The sequence below is a fragment of the Aythya marila genome, assembly GCF_965140915.1.
Source record: "Aythya marila genome assembly, chromosome: 11".
NCBI lineage: Eukaryota > Metazoa > Chordata > Aves > Anseriformes > Anatidae > Aythya > Aythya marila.
The window spans coordinates 2,398,711-2,413,372 of NC_139052.1; the positions used below are offsets into that span (position 1 = coordinate 2,398,711).

The following is a 14,662-nucleotide window of genomic DNA, read 5'->3' on the forward strand; positions in this document are numbered from 1 at the left end:
TGTTACAAATTCACTTGCATAGTTCCACTGATTGGAAAACATGAAAAGGAAAATAAACGGGTATCTTCTGCACATAGAAACAGGTGCTCAATACAGATGGAGGCAATCAAAGGGAGGAAGCAATAAATCCATCAAACAGCCAGGCTGACCTCCTACATCTGCAGCGTGTGAAGCTCCCCTCCAGCCAGCGCCGACCTAAGCATGCCTAAGGGGAACAATGATTAGGGAACAATGGGCAAGCTGAGATTGCTGAATACACATTTTATAAACAGAGTCCATTGGGAAGCTAGAGGGCCATAAAGTGAAGTCAATTTTCTCTGAGCCTTAATACTTTCAAGCTGACTTGATGCACTTAGTGACCACAAACACTGGGACTTTCAGAGGAATAGCCCAACATGCCCTACCATTAAGTTAAAAGCACATATATCAATAATCAACTTTTCCTGTCTAGTGCATTCAGTGTGAAGATTATAGTATAAAAAGACAGTACTTGCCACAATAGGTATAAATGAGCTTAGAGTCTATAAATCGAACTTTGAGGTTGTGTAAAACAGCAGGTTCATGGAGATAACTGAGTGCTGTGAGGTCATTTTCACCAACAAGTATGTCAGGGTTTCGCAAGGGCGGGAGTTCCTTGGTCTTCGGATCAAGGCAATATTCTAGGTCCTGAAAATCAAACGGAAACGTGTTGAAAGAACTGGTGTTTAGGTTTCCTCATTCAATACCTCCAACTATTTTCTCCCAGCAAAACATTCACAAGTTATAAAAGCACAAAACAAGATTTAAATTATCTGATGATTTGAGTTAGCAGGCTGTTATCGAAAAACGTAATTAATTTTTTTCCAAAAGGGTTTTCTGTATTCAATAGGTAACAATAAAGGTATATCATCTTCTCAAACTATTACTTAAAGAAATCCCTTGCTTTTTCTGCCATATCTTTTTATTAAATAAGCTGAAATATTATATCATAAATCTAATTATTTTTTCTTATTATTTTACTCTTGAGTGGAACAGAGGAAATAAATTTCCATCAGTCTATAGCCAGCTTCATACACACTAATATGACACAAGAATGTTGACAGAGCACTATGAAAAACGTAACCTGAAAAAAATGCAACCTACAATTTATACAGGTATAAATTAATCTCTAATGTAGAGTTTTAATTGCATCTGTCTGTAGAGGCAACAACACTTTATTTACCTGACATTTTCTTGTCCCAACATAATGTATCCTAACTAGCAAACACCCTCATTCTATTACATGCAACGTGAAATGTGCAACATCAAAGCATGGCCTGGAATACGGGGGGTGCAAAATTACTTTTGTCAGATTGAATAGGTTTGCTCAGTTTGCCATATGAGATGTGAGCAAGTCAAAGAATTAAAATTCTTTCAAGTAAAATATTTTATTTGTAAGCTACTCTATACATATAATCTGCTCATTTTACTTAATTGCTAAGTAGACCTCTACCTGAAAGTAGGATCTAAGTTGCTCAGTGGTAAGAAGAAAAGAAATTGAAAACAAATGCGTGACCTACTGCAGTAGGTCTTCATTTTCTATGAGAAGACCTGAGGGATCGCTTTCATTATATATTAATATTAAATAACCATTTAAACAGCATAAGAAAAAATAAACAGGCATTAACTGCAAGGATGTGCTCATTTCGTAGAGATGTTATCATTTCTGTATACAGTATACAGCATTATTTTTCAATGCTCTTAATCCTCACTCCATTCTACCATTATTAACCTTCCTATGACTATGCTCAACTTAAAAGTCACATTTTTTTCTCTGCAACACTGTTCTCCTTGCAGTCCGCTGGAATATCAAACCAGAGTTAGAGCTTTAAGGGCATAAGTAGAAAAAAATGATGTAACTGAATGTAACAGGCAGCTGGATAAAACCAATGTTTTAATCTTACTTATTTTTAAAAATCAGGCAAAATGGAATTATGTAATTATAATTTACAGGAACTATAGAAAAATAAGCTGTCACACAAAAATTACTCCCCAAAGTCTGTGGACAAGAATAATTGCACATATATAAATACGGATGTAGTTTAAAAATATAGCTTCCTGTGTTAGATACATCAATCTCTTGTCAAGAGCAAGAACGATCAGCTTCTGATTTAACATACAGACCTACCTTGCCCTCTTCAAGTCGAAGCTGAAGAACTTTATCTCCAGGTTTATAATCTTTGAGAAGTTCTGCTGACTTCCAGACTTCCTCTGGATCAGGGATCCAAACCCTGGCATACTGCAATATTAAAGAAAACAGCAACAGATTAGTGACTTCTTTCTGCAACATAGTTAAATCATCATCAACATATATTACATACCAACACCTTTTTTCCTTTTCTGTTTTTAAATGCATACATTTAGCAGCCAAACCTATAAGCAAGATATGAGTTAATTAGCACATCTGAGGTGAATTAGTTTTCTATTGACACAGAGCTACACAAGCTTAATTTTATTGCCTACGCAGAAAGGAAAAGGCATTTCCCAGAACCAAGAATGTTCCAAGATGCACATTAAATGCTGAAAATCTACAAACCAAACCATCTGTGTTTTCAGAGAGGTCAAAAACCTGGCTACTAAAAAAATCACTTAAGAGTAACTCTTTTGAGCCGATTCTAAATGCCTTTACAATATAACATCACGCAGCAACGTTTATTATTATGAGAACACTTTGCCACATCTGAGTTAATTCATGCGAAGCTACTTCACATGGAGTATTAAAAACTTTCCCTTGTAGTTGCAAAGAGGGCAAGTTTAAAATGGATTGTCTCCAGAATGCCAGAAGAAAAAAACTGAAAGGATTTGGTTGAAAATCCCTCCAAAATAATAGAGAAGAAAAAAGTCTAATTCCGGTTATGACCATTTTCACCCAAGCCAAAGGTACAGACTGGATCTCTGTCAGGCTCTCCAAGTGTAACACAGGTGCCAACCTTGTGCGATTCCCTGCCTGCCTCTGGCACGTCATGGGAATGTCACCAGGAAGAAGGGTGGCTCGTGGGGGGGTCGGTTTGGTGTGAACTGAACTGAATGTGCCCTACAGACAGTTAGGTACAGAGGTACCGCCACTGAGCCGCTGCCCATTCCACTCTAACTGCACACACACACAGACTAAAAGCATTTCTCTTCCTTGAACCCACAGGAACACCAACAAGGGTAAACCCCCAATTCTGACATCAACTGTTTAGAACTGAAAGAAAGTGAACTGAAGTTCCCAGTTCACTTTTGATAAAGTACGAAGTACCTCCCAAAGACTTTTAAATAAAGTCCTGAAAATGGTACAAATGGTTCTGAGCATTAGATATTTGTCCACAGCATGAAGAGGCTATTATTTACCATTTTAAAACAAAAGCAGGCCCATGGCAAGCATGAACTAAGGCAATAGAAACCAGCTACACATCTCCACACAATTCAGCTGCTTTGTGGCAGATGCAGTTAAACTTCATTCATGACTGTAACCCAGAACAAACATGCACCTTGTTTTCAAAAACTGAGATTATTCATATTCTTAAATGAGTGAAGCCAGTTACAATGGTTATCTCATGTTCAAGAACCAGTTAAAAGTGTATGGAAACCATATCATTACTTCTACAGTTGCACATAAATGCAAATAGGTACATATGAAAAGAGTTCTTGCGTAACACTAGTAAAAGGCTACAGTGTTTTGAATACAAGAAAGCTTCTCAGCAGATGCTCTTGTAATGCTTGGAGAGCACCGAGATCTCCCCACACCCATTACCTTTGCAAACAACAACGCTGCTTGGCTTTATAGGAGCAGTCCGGTTGCAAAACACTCTCGAGCACGAATCCAAAGAAAAAGGGCAGAGAACCAGAGGCAGGGCAACAGCAGCTGATGCTTCCCTTCTCCGGCTGGGAAGTCAGTGCTGCAGGAGGAACGCACCCTCCCGAGAGCCCCAGCTGGGCTGCAGCTCCTGCTGCACGGATGTAAGACCCTGAAGCCAGGCCCAGGTCCAGGGGCTTTCTGGGGGTATGCGCAGACACAGGACTGGCAGGGAGGCTGGAGCTGTGCTCCTCAGGTCCTGCTCAGCCTTGGCCGGTAGCTCACAGCCTCAATTCATGAGGCGCGTGCTGAAACATCAGCTGGGACTTCTCTGTCCACTTTAACCTCCAGGCAGAGAAAACAGAACCCCTCAGCCAGATGAGTAAAACCAAGCAGTTTTCTGACAAAAGCTTGCAGTTCTTCTTTTCCCTCCTGTGTCCAGGTAACTCAGTCACTTCACTTTAGAGGGGTCCTGAAGGAGAGTGGGCACAGAGATCTTGTCCAGATTGTGCCAGTGCAAAATAAAAGAATTCCTATCGCGTGCCTAGGTAACGTGCAACCAGCAAACTCTGAGCATCCCTGGGGGCTGGATAGGACCTGCAACCAACCTCACCATCGCTGGCCATGAGGGCAGCCGCCAAGGGGCCAGGGCGCAGCGAAAGGCACAGGCAGGCCTGCTGCTGGGCCCTGCGCTCGCTCTGCAGAGACGACTCCTGCCGCTGCCACCTGGAAGCAGTGAGTATGAGAACCTTTCAGAAGAAAACCAAACCCACAATAAATGAAAATATAAAGTTATCAGAAGCTAAAGGTACCAGTAAAGTATGGCACTTTGGTAACCCAATTCGCTCTACTGAGTGAAAGGAGAAAAACAATGAAATAAAGAACTGAAACTTTACTTTCATTGCTTCCTCTAAAAACCTCTTCTCTCCTTTCCACGTGTGTTTTTGAACACAGGATTCCCTAATACACAAAGTTCCCTAAATACACATACATCCAAACTTACCCAAATGCACCTATTTGCAGAACTCTTCTTTTTTGAAATTGAGAATCAAAAGCCTGCCATAAGCTGGGCAAGTTTCTTGGTTTAACACAGAAGATGCTACTGTAGCAGAGACAGCTGAAGACAAAAAGTGTATGTACCATGCTTTGCCCAGTTTTTATGACTTTTGTTTTTCCTCAGCTAAAGCAAGAGTTCCCCATCTTCAGTATTTGTGATGGGATGCTGCTTCCCTCTTATCACAGGAATTAACAGAAAGCAAAGGAAAGGTGACATGAAAGAGGAAAGCTTTTAAATGCTGTCTAGCCAGAAGGCCGGCAGGCTGGTTTCCTTTGGGCTGTACCAAGTTTACTGATGTTAAAAAGCCAGCAGTAAGACACAAATTTTGTTAACTTCAGGCAGCAAATGTCACATGGCAGTTTCTAATTATGTGATCTATGCCAGGATGAAATAGGCACCTTTAATTTATTCAGCTGAAACTGTGTATTTTCTACTGTCTGTAGAAGAGAAAAAAGAGAAAGCAGAAAACAGATCTCCATAGAAACTGGGTTACTAGAGACAGCTGAATCTTCCACATGACACAACCTCACAGATATTACAGTCATCCTGAGAGTGCTAAGCTGCAGCTTTTCATCTGTAGCATCACTGCCTAGCCTTAAATCCCTGCCAAAGAAAGCACCTGGTAAAAAGAACAGGTGGGAGGAAAGAGAAAGATGTTCCTAATTATAAGCACTGAATCATTTCACAACACTCTCACCTCATTAATTTAGCAGAATGATTTGCAAAATTGGATTTTCATTCTATCTTTTATATAATCAGTTGATGTTAAAAACCCGTTGCTTTACAGCCTTTGATGGGATCCAACTCTAAGCAGAAAATAAAGAACTGTCTCTGGTAGAAACAGGAACAAGGCACTCTCTTGAGAAGTGCCTTACTCTTTGATGTCTAATATTCACCCTTCCTTAAAGATCAAGTTTATGACTATGTGAAAATAAGACTAAAATACGATAAACTTCTAGAGACGCTGAATTACAAGTCAGGCATCTAAAAAGGAGACGAAATTCTAGCCTAAAATAGCACTGAAATTTATAATACAATACAACTTACAGCAAGAATCAAGTGAGCTTTACTGAAATTGTGCCTGATGATGGCCACCAAATATATAAATATACCCTCTATAACATTTCAATATAAATTTCACACCACCTGAACTACTGATAGGGATGATAACAGTATGACTGACTCAAGGAAAGACAGTGAACAAAACTTCAGGTAAATACTGCTACCATTCAGTCGGCAGCGGCCATCGACCAACAGCTGGGCGTTCATGCGGCTGTGCTTTCTCTGAACAAGCTTAGGAAGGGCTCAGAGTGAACACAAGCACACAGACAGGACCGCCCTGAATTCAGAATGAAAAGGAAATAACCAAATTATTTCAAAATTCAGTTTCCTGCCTAGACTCTGTTCCAGCCTCAGCAGAGTGCCGTGAAACACCACCGCCCCACCACCTCCCAAGTCAGGCCAAGTACAGAACTGTTGGGCTGCACTCTGGGAAGGGCACCGCGGGCTGCGGAAAGGCAATGCTCAGTGACAGCGATGTCATTGCTCAGAAGAGTTCACAGCAGAAAGAAAAGACAGGACGATGGTTTCATTTCTCACTGGCGGCTCAGAGAGCTTGCTGTATTACCAGAATTTCATATAATAAGAAAATATAATAGAAAATTTCAGTGTTCTCTCATACCTCATGATTTCATCTTAGATCACATGAAGAAATCAGCAGACTATAACAATTATCTATCAAATGAGACCATATGACTCACAAAGCTTCTCTTCTGAAATATTAACCTCTTGAAGTACTAATTGACACTGCTGACAGAACGGAGTCAGACATGTGAGCAGCTCAGCATTCGCTTCAGCCATCAAATAGTTCTTCACTTCCATTGCCTAATCACAATTACAGCAGGAGATACAGCTCTTCATCCAGCTTAACAGCTCTTTTGATATGGACTGAAAGAGTTCAAAAATAATCCATATCCTAACAAAAACAAACAAACAAACAAAAAAAAAAAACACATAAAAATCAACTCAACAAAGCTGTCCCTAGGTTCTTGGCAAGACCTGCCCGTACATGTGAGCTCATATGACTTGCACTTTAGCAAAGACAACCTAGTTATTCACTTACAGACAGCCTCAAAACCCACAGTCTTTCAGGTGTTAATCAAGAAAACCTTATGACAGACACTGCCTCTCTCTCCTTCAAAAATGACCTTATTTTTGCATAGCGATACAGCAGTTCGTTAATGCCTGGATCAAAGACAGACCGTCAATTTTGGCAGCACTAGCTGAAGCAGCTGACAGAACAGCAACAGCTGGCCAAGGTCAAAATTTGACCAAAATCATTCAGTGTGAACCTGTTACTGACTCTGAACATGGCCACCTGGAGAGAACAGTCTGCATTATTATGATTGAAAAAGGAAAACTGCTTGTTAGTGCCGCATAACTACAAGCCAGAGTACAAACCTGTGAAAAATCATGTAAAACAGTTCAACTTATCTATGAAAAACGCTCACTTGTTAGAAAAGGATCTCCTCAACTGTGTGATTTCCTTGGCTAGGATTGCTCTGAAAACATGATTTGATGCTACTGGAATAATTTGCTTTCAGCTCATATCGTCTCTTAGCCTCTGCTCACAATGCCACCACCACTGATGGTAACTCTGAGCCTAGAAAAACTTAAAACAGGAAAGCTTCATCTTTTGTGCTAATAATACAGGATAATACAGGCAGATGCACATCCAGGTGAGCTTAAGCACAAGCCTGAACTTGACCAGCCTGAATCCCATCCAGAGATCCTGATTGTAACACAAGAGGCAGCAGCAGGTCCCAGTTCTGCCAGTGCTGAAGTCAGTCCAATTTCTGTCAGTCCTCCCAGGTGGAGACAGTCCCAAGGAAGCACTGCATTCCCTGGAACAAACGTTGCTGCTGGTTGCAGTTTGAAAAGAAAGACAAGACTTTACTCTCCTTTTATAAAAACGGCAAGTAACCAGGAAGGATCAGGAAGTAGCCAAAGACATTGCTTAAACGACAAGCAGGCTGCCAAACCTCTCAGAAACTCAGCTAAATTCTTGTTGTGACCTGAGGGAAAGAGCATAATTAACTTTGCAAAAAAATCAAAACAGAAATTATTGATCTTTGTAACAGTAGCATTCTTTTGGAATGGAGTGTATTCTCTGGCTCGTTGCTCAGCAACAGCCATTTATATACCTCTTCTACAGTTTAAGACCTGATATTTATAAAGAATTAATTTGAGAAGGTATTAATATGATATATAGTGGGGTGAGCATCTGTGACTATTTGTATTCATGCTTTATCAGACAAACAATCTCACATAAGTTGTTTTTCTAATAGGAAGATTAAAAGCCCAAAGATATTGCATAAATCTCTGACTCATAGGAAGAGAAATTTCAATCCCCATGTTCCCCAAACTTTTCAGCTATTATTAAGAACTGCTATTCCTTAGACCCGCTGAACTCTGCAGGTACCTTGAATAATATCCAATCGATTTTCTTTTGCACCTAAAATGTACTTTGCATTTTGTGAAGGGTTGAAGAAAGAGAACTCGGCTGAACACTTCTGCCTGCAGCTTCTGCAGTTCCCTCCCTGGGCTTGCCAGGAAAACAGGCAGTCCTGCTGCTTCTTCGCTGCCTTAACGCTGGAAAACCAGCACCTCTCTCTCAAACCTCACTACCCTCACACTGTGCTTAGTTATTATGATAATAACAAATAAAGAGAGTTCTTAGACTTTATTAATTATATAGTTTATTGGACTTTGCTGCTATATCCTTACAAGACCCATAAATTAAATGAATCAGATGGTCAAGTCTCATTTGTACCTTATCGTGCAGCTTGTTTACAACATTTAGTATAAAAGAGCCTTTCATATAACCACAGACTGCTAAGCTGGTAAATTCAGTTGTCCAGAAGAATCATTCACACCAGCAGCTTCTTCTACAAACAGCAACGTAAAACATTTTAAGACCAATTTCAAGATGCAGAATTGTGAGAAAATGCATCTTTGAACTGCAGTAGCCTAAAGCCTTCCTCAGAACGATTGTGCTGATACCTTTAAATACTCTTAGATAGAGCTTCCACTGAACTTCGTGGATCAGCAACATCTTCAGCACTTACATAAGCAGAACCAGAAGGGGACAGAAAGACAACACACAGAGCCACGGGAGAACACGGGACCTGGGGGACCAGGAGGGCAGAGGGCAGGCCCGAGGGCCCACAGACACCTCACCAAGCGCGACTCTTGACATGGGCGCAGGCAGTGATATCCAAACTTACCCTTAGATAAACCAGCAGGAAACAAGTCATGAACAACAACAAGTAACGCCACCGAATGCTTCAGTCGTTTAACCAGGGCTCAGAGTTAAATCAATGCTGTTACAGGACAAGCGTGGAGACAGACCTCAAGGGGCACCAAAATTCTGAAGTGCTGAGGGGAGCTCTGGTACTGCTACCTGAAAGTTCACACAGCTTCACACTGGAACACAGCTGACACAGACAAGGCCTGAGTACTGCCGTCTCCACTGAGGAGCAGACGCCTGCACAGAAAGTCAGGGGTTCTAAGGGGTTCTTAGAACTCTTCACAAAGAACTGCAAATGAAGAGTAAGCTCACGACAGCTGAGCAGTGTAGCCATGAAATCAATAAATACAAGAGGTCTCCAGAGCTGGAAGTCGTACATTTATTTTTAACTATCACTGTCACTGCACAGATGAATTTAAGAAAAAATAACCTAACAGTTGGAGCAAGTAAACCGAGCCCGGCAGCGTGGTGCACCTCTCTGCAGAGCTAACCAGCCAGGCAGGCTCTCCTCAGGTTGCTCCAGGTGAAACCTGACTGAAAACGTACCCGTGGCTGCACGTACAGGTGCAGTGCCTCTGCCCGCACCTCCCTCTGCTCCTCACGGCCACCGCCAGCCAGCAGCCTCGGCCACGCAGCGACTCTGATGGCGTTCAGGCGGAGGAGAGGAGACAAGGGGCAGTGCCGGCCGAGCCTGTGGCCACTGCCTCCGAGGGATGAGTGCTCCAGCAACCCGCAGCCATCAACGGCCAGCTACAGCAATTAGTGCTAACAAAAGCCGGGGATCAGCCTAGGCTGGGGTGCAACTGCTGCCGTAGCAGGCTGCTAACCCCTCTGAGTGGGCCCAGCAGCCTGGTGAGCCCAGGGGTGCCTGCAGGCAGCAGCATGGCCCAGCGCAGGCACAGCGAGCAGTACCACGGGAGCAGGGTGGTGTTCAAAGGACGGCTGAGGTCTCGGGGCCTACCAGCATCCTACAAAGAACTGCTGTGGCACAAATTACAACTAGTTGGCCATCGGGAAAACATCCACGGACTTACATTGATGGGAAACTTCACTTTACTTTGAAGTGATATATACATAAAAAAAAAAAGCTAAATCCCAAACGCAGCGTGTATATACATGCTGCTACAGGCAAATCCGGTCAGCAAACAGAAATATATATATTTTTTCCATTTCTTTAAATACTAAAATTATTAGTAACCTTTCTACTGAACTTCAGAGAAAGTGATCCCTGTGGAAACCCGCACACTGGGAGTGACATCAAAGCCAGAAAACCTAGCATCTTACTTTGTACTATCAAACCTATCAAAGAAGAGTTACATTTCTGGGTTAGGCTTGATATGACCCTGAAAAATAGGATTTGAAGAGTTAACACCCACAGAATGAACTTCACGTAAATTTTCTTTAAAAACATGACTTTCTACATTTTATGTTGACTGTACTTGACCTTCTCTTTAAAATGTCTTAGAAAGAGACAGATTTGGTTTGTAATTAGTCATTATCATACCACACAATATTTTATCCATCAAACTGTTGCCCATTTGAACAACGCTCTAAGGCGCTGCTTGCAGTATCAGCCTTTGGCAGCTCCTGTTCCATTTCACAGCTCCCCTTCCACACCTGGTTCTCCGGCCCTCCACGAGAGCCATCTCCAGCGAGCTGCTGCTAACATCTGTTATTCTGTGAATTATTCCGCATGCGATGCCCGTAGTGCACACAGCTGAAACCCACTGCACATCTAAGGGAAGTCACATGCAGTGCTGCTTCGGGACATTACGACTCCGACCACGTTTCTGACTGGGCTTAACTAAGGCTGTATCAGCAGCTACATGAAGACAAAACGCGTCTGAGTGCCTGGGGAGGCTGACAGAGCCGCCAGCCTGGCGGGCAGGCTGGAAGCTCGGTGCAGGCACAGCGTTCTGCCTTCCTCACTGCCTTCCTCGCTGCTCTGCGGCTCCCGCCTTGAACTCGGCATTCTTCTCAAGAAATGTGTGCTGTCATATAAGTCAGGCCTAAAAGCAAATTAAGTCAATGTTTAAGAAAATGTTGCATTTGAAACAGTTTTGATTCCTAGATCTGGCTCAGAAAAGTCGGCACCTACAGCTAGATCGAAACCGTGAGTGCTTCAGTCATTGCTTGAGACACAAAGAGAAAACGAACTTTTTAAATAAGCACAGTAAAATCAGCAAAAACATTGAGCAGAAGTGTAACGCCCATCCCAGACTAAGCAACAGAAAACTACCCTGAGTTCTGACACATGTAAAACTTAGCTTTGGTTCTAATCCACATAAAGAGGTACACGGTATATTGCATTTCACCCCACACGTCAAAATGAAGGCCAAACAGTGCTAGTATGCTAGTGATTTCAGAAAGAAGTTAATTACCAGTCTGCCCTAAAATACCTCCTCATTCATCCAACCTGAAAAACATGTTACAACAGTTGTAGAATAGTGGCCACAAGAAACTAAGGGCAAATGAAAAACTGCAGCCATCCCCTGAATATTAAGCTCATAAAATGTGTTGCATTGAAGAACTAATATTAGGAAAAGGATGCATGATTTCATCTGCTTTCACTGAGTGTTGCGGGTATATTACTAAAACACTCCAACTTAAAAAAAAAAAAAAAAAAAAAAAAAAGCCAATACTTAAAGAATACACAGAAAAATTATTCAGCATGTCATGACTAAATTTATGGGTGCCTGAATGAGGCTTTTGTTTTAATACTAAGAGAATGCAAGTCACAATACAGACTTCACGGCATAACTATTGCTGACATAAATACTACTTCCAGACCATGGAAGACCCTCATGTTTCTCACATATTTTTATATGTTGATGTCATGTGACATAACATTGATTTCCTTTTCTCAACTTCTTAAATGGATTTAATATCTTAAAGAAGCATTTTTAAATTATTTTCCCAAAAGCTTCTGGAAACTCCACCTACAGCAGGCAGGATAAGCGAGTCATTTCTTGCAACACACTGAGCAACCCAAGTTTTGCTTCGGGGAAGAAGCGGCTCCCAGCACTGGCTGCAGCTGGCTGTTCATCTTGGGTTCATATGCGCTGAAAGAGGAAGCGTTGTCTTTTGTCTCTGTGGCAGTGCTTCAGCAGAGAGCCATCTGCATCTCTGTGATGAGATTATTTGGTGTATCTAACACTCCCTTAGACAGGAAGGAAAAACAAAGGCTTGCATTGAGCAGGCAGATGCACTGAGCCGTGCTGTGCTACGGCGCTGGAGTTTGACAGAAGAAGTTATTGAGAAAAAGAGCAGAGGAGCCACAGCTGATCACCTAGCTGGCAGAGGTGACGTAAGGATGGATTTTCTGGTATCTGTAAAACATCCGGAGTATGGACAATTGCTGATTAACTGTGAAAACTTTAAAAGTTAATAAGTTAAAAATGGAAGGAAAGATGTTTGGTATAGACTTCGACAGTGGGTAAGGCTGTACTTTCCTGAGCATCTTTCTGGCACACTGGGATCAAGTCCAAACAGACCTCCTTCTGTTTTTGCTTGAGAAGAGTCACATTAACAGCAAATACCTGCTGGCCGTTATAAAAATCCAGAACTGCAAACCACCACACTGTTAGTCCGTAACTGGTAATTTTTCGTTACAACTATACAGAAGCACCAGGCTGAGATGCAAGTGCATGAAAACAGAGCTTTTAGTGCTTTTGCTCGATTTATTCAGGGAAAGCCAGTTTTACTCAGCTAACCCAAAGCTTGATTCTGCCAGTATAAGGCCAAGTCTACGCCTTGCTGCGACGCCGTTAACAGCACCCTGACACCAGCGAGGCACTCCACGAAGCAGTATCCTGCCTCCCCATTTTCTTATGGGAGGCTGACAGCACATCCACGCGCAAGGAAGCTACAAACGGTGCGAGCAACCCCACAAGTCTCAACGCAAAGCCCGCGGGCAGAGATGCATCCACCAGGCGCCCCTTGCGAGAGCTGGGGGAAGCTGCAGAAGCGGGGTCAGTGGCTGCAGCACCACCCTGAGCAGTGCTTGGGAGGGAAGCATGGCACCTGCCCCTGCCACCCCAACCAGAAGGGCTCCAGCGAGCTGTGGCAGCCCTGCAGAGCAGCTCTAACCTCCACCCGCACGAGGGACTGGGAACAGCTCCATGTCGGCGAGGGCACCGAGACCAACACCCTTCACCTTCTCTGGAGTTTCTGCACCATGTTTAGTCTTACAAAAACTATTCTGCTCCTCTTTTCTGCGAGTGCTGTGTATTCGACAGCTAGGAAAAAGTTTATGTTGCCTTTGTATTTCCAGGACATGATTACCAGAATGAAGGGACCCACCCTGACATCACCCGCTAACAACTGCGAATGCTTCTCCACATATAAGTTCTTCCAACAATGTCCTAAACAATCAAACCATTGTCTGGAATATTTGAAAAAAAGTCTTCCATATATGTAAGCCAATATTCTATTGAATTTAAACCTTTATTAATAAGCTATTATGTTAATAAGCTGTTATATGCTTGGCTCAACGGCCTTCGCCTATGTTAAAACCAAGAAAACAACCAAACACGTTCTACTTACTTTGACATACATGTAGTCTAATCCATCTATTTCCATCCCAGATCTCTCATAACACAGATTTTCAGCACTTCTCCAGGCAGTTGGTGTTTCCTTTCCAGACAAAACAGGCTTAACCTCCATGGAAAAGATTTCCATCTCTCCTTTACTGGTGTACGCTAACTCATGAGGCAACTTGGGAATCTCTCGCTGGTTCCCTCGGCAAAACAACTGAGGTCATCTGCTTTAAAGATATGTATGAATAACCCACAGAGCCTGCAGAGAGCAACGTGTGACAAGCCGTGGTGGGGCCGTGAATTCCCCCATTGTTAGACCAACTCATAATATTTTAGTTTCTTCCTCCAGCTCTACAAAGAGCAAGAGTGTCCTCCTGTAAATCACTATGTAACAGCTAAATTCTGTTGGCTTGGGATAATCAAACAGAAGAATTCAAAGACGCTGCTAATAACTGCAGCAAGACTTCATCATTTTTCATACCCATTTACAAGGGAGACCATATGGGCATGTGAATCTCTCAAATAAGTATCTGTTCTTCTATATTTAGAACCAGGCTAGAAGCATGCAGCTTGCATCTAACCACGAAGCAACCCTATGAAACTTTACACGACACGGCACAAGTCGTACTTTCTGCTGTGTTTGCTACTGCACGGACAGACCCGGAGCTCTTTGCGTTTAATTTTAAAAACGGGACTCTCATCAAACGAAAGCGAAAGCAGCCCAGAAGAGTCTGCTTTCAACCATCTCCATTGTCTCCTAAGAACTAAGTCAATGCACCAAGCCAATTATCCTGTTAATTACCGGTGGCATCTGTTGTTTGATGTGAATTAGCCTGACAGCCTTACCTGTAGCTGGGTCAGAAGGCAAAAGCGAAGACGTGATCAGCAGCCTGAGAGCGGGGCGGCCGCCTCCACGCCGCTCAGCCCACGGCCACAGCTTCGCCAGCAGCTCCGCGGCACCT

The 14,662-nt window shown here is 42.7% G+C and overlaps 1 protein-coding gene across 8 annotated transcripts in view; it reads right to left on the minus strand.

The window, feature by feature from the left end:
* MYO5A (myosin VA) overlaps positions 1 to 14,662 on the minus strand; it is a 102,038-nt gene that overhangs the window by 79,818 nt on the left and 7,558 nt on the right. For all 8 annotated transcript variants that reach the window (XM_082769355.1, XM_082769351.1, XM_082769357.1 and 5 more), the window contains exons 2-3: positions 2,147 to 2,257; positions 495 to 666 (exon numbers count right to left, since the gene is read on the minus strand). In XM_082769355.1, the coding sequence (XP_082625481.1) occupies positions 495 to 666; positions 2,147 to 2,257 (283 nt within the window). The remainder of the gene's footprint in view (positions 1 to 494; positions 667 to 2,146; positions 2,258 to 14,662) is intronic.